This window comes from Orbicella faveolata, unplaced genomic scaffold (assembly GCF_042242905.1).
Source record: "Orbicella faveolata isolate gen_17 unplaced genomic scaffold, um_ofav_v1 contig_13, whole genome shotgun sequence".
In the NCBI taxonomy this organism is placed as follows: Eukaryota; Metazoa; Cnidaria; class Anthozoa; order Scleractinia; family Merulinidae; genus Orbicella; species Orbicella faveolata.
In genome coordinates, this window is record NW_028301540.1 from 9,618,745 (window position 1) to 9,631,748 (window position 13,004).

The 13,004-nt window shown below is 38.6% G+C and overlaps 1 protein-coding gene across 3 annotated transcripts; it reads right to left on the reverse strand.

Moving 5' to 3' along the window:
• Positions 1–1,575: 1,575 nt before the first annotated feature.
• LOC110058858 (metaxin-2-like) lies at positions 1,576–12,911 on the reverse strand. 3 transcript variants are annotated; one of them, XM_020765519.2, is made up of 10 exons: positions 12,791–12,911; positions 12,588–12,683; positions 8,594–8,647; positions 6,786–6,829; positions 6,087–6,159; positions 5,231–5,307; positions 4,858–4,950; positions 3,628–3,789; positions 2,948–3,024; positions 1,576–1,916 (listed from the first exon to the last, which is right to left on the reverse strand). In XM_020765519.2, exons 2-10 carry the CDS (start codon positions 12,631–12,633, stop codon positions 1,769–1,771), a joined length of 774 nt encoding a protein of 257 aa, XP_020621178.1. In that variant the 5' UTR covers positions 12,634–12,683; positions 12,791–12,911; the 3' UTR covers positions 1,576–1,768. The 3 variants fall into 3 exon arrangements, with proteins under 3 accessions (XP_020621178.1, XP_089140679.1, XP_089140680.1); XM_089284553.1 differs by lacking the exon at positions 6,786–6,829 and having other exon boundaries at positions 12,791–12,831; XM_089284554.1 differs by lacking the exons at positions 6,786–6,829; positions 12,588–12,683; positions 12,791–12,911 and adding an exon at positions 8,795–9,043.
• Between the last annotated feature and the right edge of the window lie 93 nt (positions 12,912–13,004).

A 13,004-nucleotide genomic window follows, 5' to 3' on the forward strand; every position in this document is an offset into this window, starting at 1 on the left:
CTAGTGCCAGGCTCTGCCCTGTATTTTTGGTAGCTCCCTTTCTTTTGTGTGACAAGTTACGATGCTTTTTTTAACAAAAAAATATTAACTTGAAGAGGGAAAAGGTTTTCGTCCAATTGTTACAACAGAAAAGTCGCAAAATCACAGGTTTCGCGCGTGCTTGTGCTCCAACGTGAGCCTGTTCGCAGGCTAGTACTACAGAGGTTACTTTTCTAGTACGGCCATTAGCTTGACCACGTACACAGTAAAGCATATCCTTCCTTTTATCATGGGCGAGTCGATGCATCAAGAATTGAATCGCATTCCATCGCGGGGTTCATATAAACCCTCAGGTCCTTATATAGATTGATATAAATCCCTTCTTCGTTAGCTTTTTCCGTTACACTGGACTACATATGAGACAATAAGAACTAGTCAATATCTCGATGACAAGTTCGCTTGCTCGTGGGGCTAAACCCCGGCATATTCAACTATGTCTGGATGCTGCATGCAGTGGTTGAGTCCGGGAGAGGGCGGGAGAGGATTTAGCCTGCGAACAGGCTCGTGGTGAGGACGGAAAAAAGTTTCGGAGAGTGAAGCGATCGGGGCCCACAGGGCGCCTGGTGGCAGACTAGAGAGGATTCCAGTGATGTGGCGTAAATTGCAGACCTTGGTATCTGTTATGGTGCTCAGCGCAAAAAAATATATTTTTAGCCGTGAAAGTAAGAAGTAAAACACACCGTCACGCCGAGAAATTCTAGACAGAGCAGGCGAGAAGTTGTTTTCGGAGTAGTATCTTTCAGGAGTAAAATAAATAAGGCTTTAGTCACATCCTTTAAGGGTGCAGTGTGAGTTTTCGGATTCGCATCCGTGGCCCTGTCACATGGGACCTCCCCCGAGGAGTTGAGTTACACGCCAATTAGGAAAGAAGTGTCAAATTTCACGAATCGACATACAATCAAGTTTAACCAGTGACAAACCCTTCATCTTTAACCTTATTGTATTGGGTGAATGTATTGTTATTTAGGATTATAATAAACTGCCTGATCCCAACAGAAGCTGTTAAAGTAAAATCTAACGTGGGTTTATGCGTTCTATGTCGCGCGCTATTCTAACGGAAGAAGTTTTGATAATTTTTTTAAAAAAGTCAACTTTAAGGGGTAACTTGAAAGCCGCGTTTATCGCTCTGGGGCGTAGCTAGGGGGGGGGTCCTGGGGTGCCCGTGACCCCCCTTTTGTAAACCTACAACAGGTGGCGAGAACGACATGACAATCTGGTGAGTACCCTCACTTTGATACAGTGTGACACCCCCCCCTCCTTGGAAAAATCCTGGTTACGCCCCTGTCGCTAATCCAGTATTTATATTATACTTTACTCCAAGCACTCCTTTCTCTCTCATAAAAGTTGAAGACATGATTGACATCGCAGTTATACACACAAATTCAAGCCTGAGTTTTTTTTCAGGCTTTAACTGTGTATAACTGCGATGATCAATCAGGTCTTCATCTCATTCTCCGCAGTTCAAATATATGATATTTCATACATTTACTCTTTCATGAAGTATTAAAACTGAAGGGAAAGCAATATCAACAGAAATCGTAACTGAAAATTGCTTTATTAGGGACCAGTTAGCTGACCATTCGAATGGACTTCGAGTCCGGGTGAATCGTATTCCAGGCGACACGACGCGTTTCCCTTGCTCTGTACAACCAGGCTTTGTCATCTCATTCCTTTCTCGTCCTACATCCCAGTACGAAAAATGCTAGTGAAACAACAGAGCTTCCTGAAGTTACTGAAAGAAGTCGTTCAAGATCCTCATGACAAAGTGTTCAAGGTTTCTGTGATTTCTAACGACAGAGCTGAGAGAATCGTCAGGGAGATATCTGGTCAGGACTGCATGGAGATGACCAAATACTAATGCATCTAACTCTGTTGGCCTGAGGAAAAAAAAAATAATGATGAAAATAATTGGTACAAGCATAGTTAGTAGAACTATGGTTCAAGGCAAGACAACCCGCTACCCTAATGCCTCTGAATTTTCCCAAGGTCTTTTGCTTCTATTTGCTGATCTTTTCATGAAAGGTATCTAATCCAAATCAATGAACTCTCCTTTCTCCGCATCATATTAGGGTTCAGCTCGACGGTGAGAAGATAGCGTCAAGGATCAATTCCATGCGCATACTCAAAACACTTACTCAATCCCCGAAAACGCTTTCATAACCGTTTCCCTTGTCTAGAAGTCGAGAGGCGAGCCACCTTGCAAAGTTCTGATTCGAAGTCCGAAAATATCTGACTTCTCGAAGAAGTAATCACGCCTAACTACTAAACACATGGCTTAATCGAGTTCCCTCCTTGGTCTTCACTTCTGAACACTGTTTTACTGCGTCTAACCAATCGAAATCGAGCCTGCAACGGACCTGTCCAAAGTCGATCGTTACGGCAAGCTTGCGCAGTAAAGAAAGCTCAAGGTCCATGTCATTTTCGTCCCCAGTGCTACCTGTTTTAAAATGTCTACGTGACCAAATGAGAGGCTCTGGGAACAAGAACGGTCTCTATGATACAGGGTAGGGAGAATTCAGTGACCACTAGACACCTTACATGGTTTATTGACATAATATTTTAATTAATTGGCTGCCTGGCTTCTCCCGTACAGATGGATATTGTAGGCTTATTTCTTTGTCTTTTGCAAGAAAAGAAAGAAAGGCGGCATTGACGTTGTTATAGCCTGCAGAGCAGGCGAGATTTTTTCGAGCGAGCGCTCACATCGTAAAAAGTTTAGCCGCCTTCTTGAATTTTTCATGCAGTGGAAGACTGGGGAGAGAAAGAAAGTTTTACCAAGGGGGTGAATGATAGGCGGTCTAAAAAGGCGGTCGCAAGGTTGTAACGCTAACTCGCCCCAATAAGACGCCTGCACTGCAGGCCAACGCTGTTATTGTGAAGTGACCCCTGAATTCCCAGGCTGCCTTACCTATCACTTACGAAGAACTTGTTATTTCCAAGTTTTTCAGAAAGAGCCTGGCAGGTCTGCTTAAACTCTTCAAGAACCTGTAGAAAGAACTAACATGTAAATCAAAAGAATAGGTCCGGAATGCGTACATGCGTCGGCTGCAAGTTCAATGCAGTAATACTCAATTTACGATGCGAACATTTACAATGCGTGTACCTCTGATGAGGTTATTTTGTTTCCTAGTAACCAAAAAAGAAACCTTTTGGATGTATAAGACCAGGCAGAGAAGAATTAAACAGAGTGATTGCAGTGTTTCAACAATTATCAGAGCTAGTCTTTTGGAGTCATGCATCAGCCATAAATAATGAAATAATGATTACAGGTATGGTAAAAGAAAAATTTTCGTTTTCCATAATTCTGTACATAAGGGTGTTTGTATGGCCATACAAAGCTTGGCCAAGTTTCAAAAGCCTATTCACGTTCCTCATAAAAAGAATCACATTTTACCTTGCAAAATGGATACATCGTAAACAATCAAAAAACTCATCAACTTAACAGTGTCAACAACACAATAAACAAGGTGATCAGTACCTAAGAGACATTGTATTTTTGAGTTTTAGATTGAATGCCAGTTTTTAATTAAACCTCAATTTGTAGAACATCATAACCCATATCCATTCTTTGACTGCAGGTCACTGTACCTCTCTCTCTGTCTTACGATGCCAGCCATGAGCCTTCAGATACTGACATACTTGCCACTGTTTCCTGTAGCTGAGAACAAGGTTAATAGGAACAGGAAACTGGCTGCCATACTGCTGCCTTGTTCGTGCCGCCCAGTCTTTCTTCCACCATAACATGTAAAGCTAAAAAAGTGCAAGAAATCAAACATTTGACAGAATGTAACATTACAAGAAAAGAATCAGGTTCACACCAAACTAAACCCCTAAACGTACTAATAACCAGTTTGGTTATAGCCAGTTTGAAAATCTTTAAGATGATGGGAAACTAGTCTTGATTTACCAGCCTGTACTCCAAAATGTCTCAGGCATGTTTAACTTTCAACAACATTTGGTGAGAATGGGATATCAGACAAATACACCTGTAAAAATAATTGACTAACCATCATTAATGGAAAAATTCCCATGTTTAAGCATTATGGCACTCATACTCAGATGCAATCTGAACTTTAATTTACTTTTCCTGTGTTTACAATATAGATATATGTTATTGAACCAGCGGAAGGTTTGTATTGTGAAAATATTGGTCAATATGAACCGCACAAGGTAAAGGTAAAGTCTGCATACAAGCTAAATGGCCCATCAGGCCTAAGCTTATCCCGATTTCTGTAGCATGAAGCAGCTAGGAGTCTTTTATACTCCCCCTGGATGGAATGCTTGTCCATTGCAGTGCTATCCCTCAGCATTAAATTCACCATACCCATTTGTATACCTGGGTGGAGAGAGCCACTATGTAAGCAAAGGGTCTTGTGCAATGGACCACACAAGTTAGTTCCAGAAAGCATAGTTTATTATAATGCCTCCTTTAAGACTTTGCTGATAAATTAACTCATCCCCATGTTCTATTCTTGGTTAACATGTGTGCCATAGTTAAGAATCTGCTTTGCTTTTCAGGCCACTTTTGTGATAGTTAACACGAAATTATTCACCAAACATGAAGAAAAAAAAGTTCTTTCCCACTGGTGATTACAGGTAACAACAAGCTATTTCTCTTGTGTGCAATGTTTTCAAAAAGCAGTTCCCCAGACCTTTCTCATGAATGGTCCATCTTAGTAATTAGAATTGCAAAACTTGGACCACTCAGGGATCCAGTCAGAATTCTCAGCTTTCCATTGTGGACCAGTTTGCCATAAAATATAAATTTATATTGTTACCACATTATATCACACAGGTCCTATGTTTCAGATTGATTACCTCAGCTGGCAGGAGAGAGTTTTCAATCAATGATATGTATGCCTCCATTTCAGCTTTGTCTTGCATTTCCATGTCTGCACTTGTGGAGAATCCCTGTCAAAACACACCCATGATTCTTGTCAACATTCCATGCAGCGAATGAACATAAATTGAACATGATAAGGAGTTAAAGCAATGATGACAGAGACACCGGGGACCATGCCTAGTAAAAACAACTTAAGTTTTGCAATAATATCAATAATACTCAGTGTGTCTAGCAATTTAAGAGCTAGTTCCAGGTTAATATGTTAAGATGCCATTCAGTTCCAAAACCTTTGATGGACTCACATACCATCCAGGGTGGAGAAAAAATACCTAGATTTTACTTACTTACCTTGGCCTCAATATAAGATGTTATTCCCTGAAAATTACCAGTAAGCTCCCTGTCTGCTCTCAGGAAAGGAACATTACCTTAAAACAGAAATTATAACATTTAGCTCATAAAGCCACACTATCTACTTACAGTGCCATCATAATCTAATGATACTTGCTTGTGACATGGGCAAAGTGAGCTGCACCACAAGCAACCCTTACACATTTTTTTGCACTTCAAACTTCCCAAGTGCATCACCTTCGATGATGAATGCCAAAGGTGAATCAATTGTTAAATACAATACTTTCTTTTGAACGTACAATAAAATATAATAAAGCTTGTAAAAGAGGCTACGTTACAAACACAGGAAAGTTTGTGTTTGGGTGAAATCAAAATCTAAGCCCCAGTATAATTCTAGTCCAAGTCAAATGTGTGAGCCACATAATTTGATAAAGTGGAACCTGTTTAACATGGACACCAAAAGAGCTGCAAGATGACTGTCTGTGTGTGGTTTCCGTTGGACCTTAGGCTGGTGTCTATTACAGAGGTGTCCATTTAGACAGGTTCAACTGCAACACCATTGAAAGTGTTACTCATGAAAATTAGTTTTAAAAGAGGAATAACCATTTTTGAATTTGCTCCATTGAGGCCAACTGAACCAGAGAGCTTTTTAAGCTTACCAAAGTTCTATGTGACTAGGATGGATTCAAGTATTTAAAGGTCCTATGTTTGAAACGACATGAAGCTGGGATGTACCTCTGACTAGTGCATTTGACTTAGAAAACAAACTTCCTCGTTCACATAACTTACCTGTATGCTGTTTTACATTCCTTTTTTAAATTAATTTGTTTTATTTTTAACTTTTTCATCTGTTTACCTGTTGGAGACATAAATTCGGCATTCCGTCTGGACTTTACGCCATAAGCTAATCCACAGAATCTTAGGTAAGCCTGTCAATGATATCGATTGGCATAGTAGATTAAAAATAGCAGTTACCTTATTTTAAGTACGAAAATTGAAATGTCTCCAAATCTCCCAGGATGTGATACATGTACTAGATGGCTATGGCTTTCCAAATGAAAAATTGTAATTTATTTACAATTTTTGTTATAATTTTATGATTTCTCTGTAAACTATAAAAAAAATAGTGAAGCCTTGGAGCCAACTGGGTCATGGCTGCCAGAGCTTATCGCGGTTTCTGTAGCATGAAGCGGCTAGGAGTATTTTTACTCCCCCTGGACGGGATGCTAGTCCATCACAGGTCACTCCCCTGCAATTTGTTAGGTTTCCCCAACAATCCGTAAGTACCCATTCATTCTCCTGGGTGGAGAGAGGCAATGTGAGAGTTAAGTGTCTTGCCCAAGAACACAACACAGTGTCCCCGCCCAGGGCTCGAACCTGGACCGCCCGATCTGGGGATGAGCGCACTAACAATGAGGTCACTGCGCTTCCTCCTCCTCCTCCTCCTCTGTATACTATAGCTCTGCCTTAAAGCATTGAGCACTTTGTTTTGGTAGTAAGACTTTAATTTCTTATTTATAATTTTGTTATAGTTATAAATAACAACAGACTTTACCTCTGTACTTTTACAACTGGCAGCATCTGTTAAAAGAATGGTATCTGTAGGAGGCAAGAAGAGGGGAGTCCTGTTATGTTCATTTATTTATTTATTTATTTATTCATTTAAAATTTATTTATTTATTTATTTATTTATTTATTTATTTATTTATTTATTTAGTTGTTAACAAGTCAATCCTTCATTTAAAGGGCAGTACATCCTCAGAGACCCAGGGGCTGCTAGTCAGGACAATGCGATATTTTTGGGTGAGCAATAAAAGTTTACTTCAAGAGCGGAACTTTCGCCCGAAAATATTGCTCGCCCAAAAATATAGCATCATCCTGACTAGCAGCCCCTGGGTCTCTGAGGATGATGGAGGTACAGTGGCCTAATGGTTACTACACTAGACTCCAGATTAAGTAGTCTAGCCTTGAGTACAAGCTGGGTCCCTTTGTTGTGTTCTTGGGCAAGGCACTTTTACTTTCACAGTGCCTCACTCCATCCAGGTGAAAAATTGGAAAAATATACCATCAAACTTTATAGTTTAGTTCCTTTCTCCCAGGTTGAGGATAGGGTGAGCAATGAATTGCCTCCACTTGTCCCTGTTCTTGGCCACAGCCGCAGCTATGGCCCATGATGTTAGTTCAATCTCAGTGCATTCTCTTTCCACCATTCCCCTCAGTGTTTTACCTGGCCTTTCTCATTTACTTTCCCACTTGGTTTCCGTGTGGGTGGCAGCTTGGTGCCAGTTGTATTACTGAGAGGAAACCCTGCTATAGCCTAGCATCACATCCACAAGGAGTAAAAATACTCTTTGTCACCTTGCAGAAGCAAGGTTGCTTTGGGAGGGGGGGGGGTACTCCCTTATCCTTATATTAGCTATATAGGTATGTGCGGCCCCAAAGGGTATGGTTTTTCAGCCGTTTTGGTCATAAATAGGGTATCAATTTTAGCCTATTTTGGCCATTTTGGTCATAAATAGGGTATGGTTTTTGCACTCTAGCCTAGATATGGGTATGTTTTTAAGAAGAAGCCACTTTTTCATCATTATCGAAAAGAAAATTAACAAAAGCCCACCACAAATTATGTTTATGGTAATTCAACATTGGTCTGAAATAGGGAACTTATTATAACACAGGTCTGAAACAGGGTTTTGATTTAATGGTCAGGTCATAAATAGGGTATCAAATATTTGGTCAGGTCATAAATGGGGTAGGGAATATCACAGATTTTGGTCATAAATAAGGTAAGGGTTTTGGGAAGTGGGCCACACACCCCCACCCAACTTTTCTGGGAGTATCCCCTTCCCCCCCCCCCTCCGGGGAATACAGACAACCATTTAAAGATTACACTACCATTGTTTACATCTAAGTGTAAACATAACATGAAAAAAAAAATAGACCTAATAGACATCATTCCTCATCATGCATGATTCTTCATCAATCATTTGAAGTTTGGCACACCAGTTACGGTGAATGTTTGTGCCCCAAGTCCAGCACAATTGGTATCATTGAATGTTATTTTGTGAAAATGTTTTCACTAAATAAGGACGAAACTTCAAACTAGGAAATCCAAGTTTGAAATCCAAGTTTGAAGTAGCTACTGTCAGTAGTTTTTTTGAGAACATTATTGACAACTCGACAAAAACATACCAATTGTGTTGGACTTTGAGCATGGAAGTTTGTGTTATGTACAGTCTGTCACACTTCAAATGATTAACGATGAATCATGCAACATTTGACACCTATTTAGATCATGTTTTTCCAATGTGTGTTCACACTCAGATGCAAATAATGACTGCAACATTATTGTAAAATAAAATATACCTTTGCAGGGTTCATACAGCTCCACATTTTCAGGCCACACCCCTTGTTCAGTGTCTATATTGCATTATATGTACAAACAAAACAGCATTTTATAAGCACAAGGTTTTTCACAACATCTCTTAAAACCTCTTCCTTTAAATTACCTCAACTTACACTCGACAGACAATGTTTAATTTACTGCTATCGGTCATTTTAGCACACCTCTCAAGAAACAGAAGCAAAGCTCACATCAACAGGTTCAAAAGGTCAGTGGGTTGTGGTTAGCAGATTCAGATCCATTTTGTTTGTCACCCTTTTCAAGGTTTGTTGAATGCCGTTGTAATCAGGATACAGGGAAGCAAAAACATGCCAATTATTTGTTAGTTGCCTTTTAAATGCCAGTCAGACAGTGGCATGCTATTCAAAGGCACAGTGAAAACAATGAAAAGGTTGCTCCTCATCAAAATAAAAATATAAGTTCAGACTGTTTCCACCACAACATGGCAACTATAGAGACAAGCAATATCGATATAGATCAAGAACTAAACAAAAGCAAAATTTTTATCAATATCACTTGTTTCCACATTGGAATTCGTAACATATCACTTTATTTACATTAACCATACTTGAGAGTGTTAATCAAAAATAGCACAAAAATATTGGGTCAAAGCCTGCCCCTGACACAGGCACCATATCAGTGTGAAGCTTGGCATAAAGGTTTTGGAAAGTTACTGATGTCTAAATTTTATATACACTTAAACTCCTGATAACTTGAAGAGTTTATGAGTTACTGTGAGATGGGTAAAAATGACCTGAAATAATTAAATATTATAATGTTGTATGTTTCAATCAGGTTTAATTTTACAAAAGAATAATTAAAACAAGAAAGTCTCTCAGTTGAACAGCCTTGTTGTCTACAATTCTAGTTTGGTTTGCACAAAGCCTATAGATGTCATATTATTCACAACTGAGTCCCCCTGACTCAAACATGGCTATTTCAAACTCCACACTATTTCAAACTTAAACCAATTTCCCTGAAATTTACCCTTTTTTTCAGTCATTTAATGCTAGCTATTTGTCACTCTATCATGTCCACTTCCTCACTATTTTGAACTACAGTAATTTTGTTCACTTTAATCAACCTAGTTTATTTCAAAGTTAAAAAGTGGAGTTTAGATAAACACCAGACTATATCAGAATACAGCTGGAACTTATTATGATCGCACTTCATCTTGTACTGCAATCAAATTTGTCCACAGTTGTTCTTTTCTCGCCCTTCTTAGGCCCATTAAAAAACACAGGCATCCCTTGGGAAATAAAACTGTAACTGCATCATCTGCATTTACCAGCAAAGACCTGGTAACTTCAAATGCAACTACCACTATTTCAAACCATTTATCATTTCCCTTGAGAGTTTGAAATAGCAGGGTTCAACTGTAAGATGTTTTTGTCACTAAAAATCAGTTAGTAAAATTAGTTATTGAGCCACTTTGTCATCCAATCAGAAGTAAAAGCAAACCCATTGCGACTTGCTCTGACATGTTTTCCCATACTTCTTGGCTACATGTATTAGCTTTGAGTTTTGATTGGTTCAATGTATTCTCTGTGTCCTTTGAGGTTGGCCTGAGTGTTCACCTTGATTTTAGTTCACAGCACTCAATAAGCCTTATGTTTGATTACATCACATGCTCAAAATTCACCACCAAGCCTCATTTGCAGTAATTTTTTCTCAAGCTTTTTGAACCTGTGTTGTTTTCATGAGGGTATTCCATTAATCTTTGCTGCTTTGGGAATTTGTCCGCAATAAAATTTGTAATTTACACTTTACATTTTCAAAGCAAGGCTTAGTGGTGAAATTTGCTCGTCTGATGTCATCATGTATAAGGGTTATTGAAAACCACTCTAGATCAAGACATGATATTACTACTTCTCTCAAAAGCAGCCATCAATGATTATATAATTTAAAATATATTATTTTACTTTGAAATTCATATTCTGTGTACATTGCACATTAAGGTGCAGTTTTATATATGAATTATGTCCCCTTGCTGAAGACAACAGCTTGAGTACTGAATGTTCCAGTCACTCTCTGACAAGCTTTAAATCATTTTTAACTCCATGCACACGATACATGTACTGTAATTATGTAATAACTATATTAAAAAACTACTGGATCGATCAGGGCAAATGTCAAACAGTGGATATTCCTGCAAAGGAGAGTAGTCAAAGCATGCAGGACAAACTACACTTACTAATATAATTTATGAAGCTCATACAATACAGCTTAGTGTTGATCATCTTTAAATTCTCAATTTATCCAAAATAGGTATTTAACACTTTAATTACACATATAAAAATTTACTGAGTAATGGTACGATACATATGTCCAAAATATATTCAACTTTTATGATATTATCGCTAAAATTAAACCAAAATGATGGCGGACTTCCATCCTCTTTTCATTCCAAGCCATTATTCCAATATAATGAGATGAATATTGAGTTCAAGTGCAAAGATAAATTAGTCACATGATATCAAAATATACTGACAATACTTGATCTTGCTTTGAGTGTAGTAATTTTTGTTAGCACTAATAAAAAGAATCTTGTGTGGAAATTACACAAGCTCCCCATAAGTTTTTTTTCTTTCACAGTATTTCAGAGGACATCTGACGAACAATGCTGGGACTGAGGAATGTTCATTCACTAGTTTTCTGGTTAAGTCTCTCAATGATCAAGAGTCAACTGAAATATGTAGTTATGTGTAGATAACTATTAGTAAACAAAGTTAGCCCCCCCAAGTGACTTATCCTCAACTGCAACTCCTAATTGATCTAAAATAGAAGTGAAACCTCCCATAACCAATCGCCTTTGAAGGACGATGTTAAGTCACAACTTAAGGCAAACCAAACCCTGATCATAATTACATTTAAATGTTGGAAACCCACGCTTCTAACTTACTTCATAAAATATAACACAATATAACAGCAAAAATTCTTGGTGTTTGCCAATAGAGAGGCTTGACTGCATCAAATGTTATTATTACTGGATGTATTAATATTAGTATATAATAGTGCTTTTGCATATACTGTCTGATGCATATAAATCTCTTTCCTTGACAGCCAGTGGAAAAACATGTTTACATGTATGGACAGCCAATGAATCAATCTAGAAAGTTACATAACTAACCACACTAGCAGAGATAACTCGAAGGGAAGAATTTATATAAGGGGTGGTGAATGGTCGTTCAAAAACCGTGGGTCTTGTAAAATTCTCATCGAATTTCACAGGTCTCGCAGTCTCATTTTTTAGCTTTTATATGCGTCTCACAGTCTCCTTTTTTCCACAGAGCTGTGTCAGAGTCTCAATTTTCTGAAAGACTTATTATTTGAAAGTCTCAGAGTCTAGATTCATTTGTTTGTTTTATAACTAGCCTCTGTGCATCTCTTTGAATAGAATCTGAATGTCTCAGTTTGATGTCTCGGTCTTGTAATTTGAAAAGTCAAAATGTCTCCGGCTCGCAAAGAAGAACGCTCGTCTCGGACAGAGTTCCAAAGATTGAATGCAAGTCGTTTGGCCTCAAGTCCATTAATTAGCCCCTTGCCGGTTAGCCTCCAACAAGAAATCGATTAACCCCCATTCACGCTATAAGAACGAGAAAAAGACGGTGTTTTCGACTTCAGGTAGCTTCTGGGTGAGAACTAAACGATTAGGGGCTAATTGACTTGGTGGCAAAAAGACCGGATACCGAATTTTAACGGGTACAGGCGTGCGCTTATCAGTTGAATATAGAACAAAAGGAAGTGCTTCAGAGCTAATAATATCTGTAATCTGCTTTTTATAACTCTGAATCTGCATAATCTTTCTTATATTTACAGAGAACATTTTATAGTATTGCAGTGTCACGAGGCAAGGTTTTTCATTTAATAAACCCGCAAATGAAGTGACGAAAGCATATATGTCTTAAGGTTTCGGATATGATAACAACAACAAAGATATTATGCCCAGAAACTTACTCATTGCAGCGATAACTGCCTCAATCATCGGTCCTCCGGCCGCCATCTTGAAAAACGCGTAAGGAGCTGGGAACTAGTTGTATTTCCGTCGTTTTCCTTGGTTTCATAAAGAAATTTCTTGGTTTCAATTCAAGTTAATGTAGAGTAACCACGAACTACAGATAAAATAAGTTATTTTCCAACTTTGCTAAGTCCTAACTTACTGTGCAAGGAATGCTTGAGGTTGACAGGATGTTGTCCCCGAAATCGGCCAACTGTGAATGAGCGAAGCCTGGACTTGAATACTCAAATTTCAAAGTGGTTCAAAGTTCGTCACCGGAGCCCACTTCCTCTGTCACGTTTTGAATTCAGTATGAAATATTTGTGTCAACATCCTCGAACACTCTGGAGCACAACAAGACGCTTATAAACCTGGCT

Bases quoted from the DNA above. Each gene is read 5' to 3' on its own strand.
- LOC110058858 (XM_020765519.2), bottom strand. From the start codon at position 12,633: ATGGCGGCCGGAGGACCGATGATTGAGGCAGTTATCGCTGCAATGA. The intron at 6,160-6,785 runs GTAAAGTCTGTT...TATCATTGACAG, and splicing joins CCAGTTGTAAAAGTACAGAG to GCTTACCTAAGATTCTGTGG. The intron at 3,025-3,627 runs GTACAGTGACCT...TTCTTTCTACAG, and splicing joins ATCGTAAGACAGAGAGAGAG to GTTCTTGAAGAGTTTAAGCA.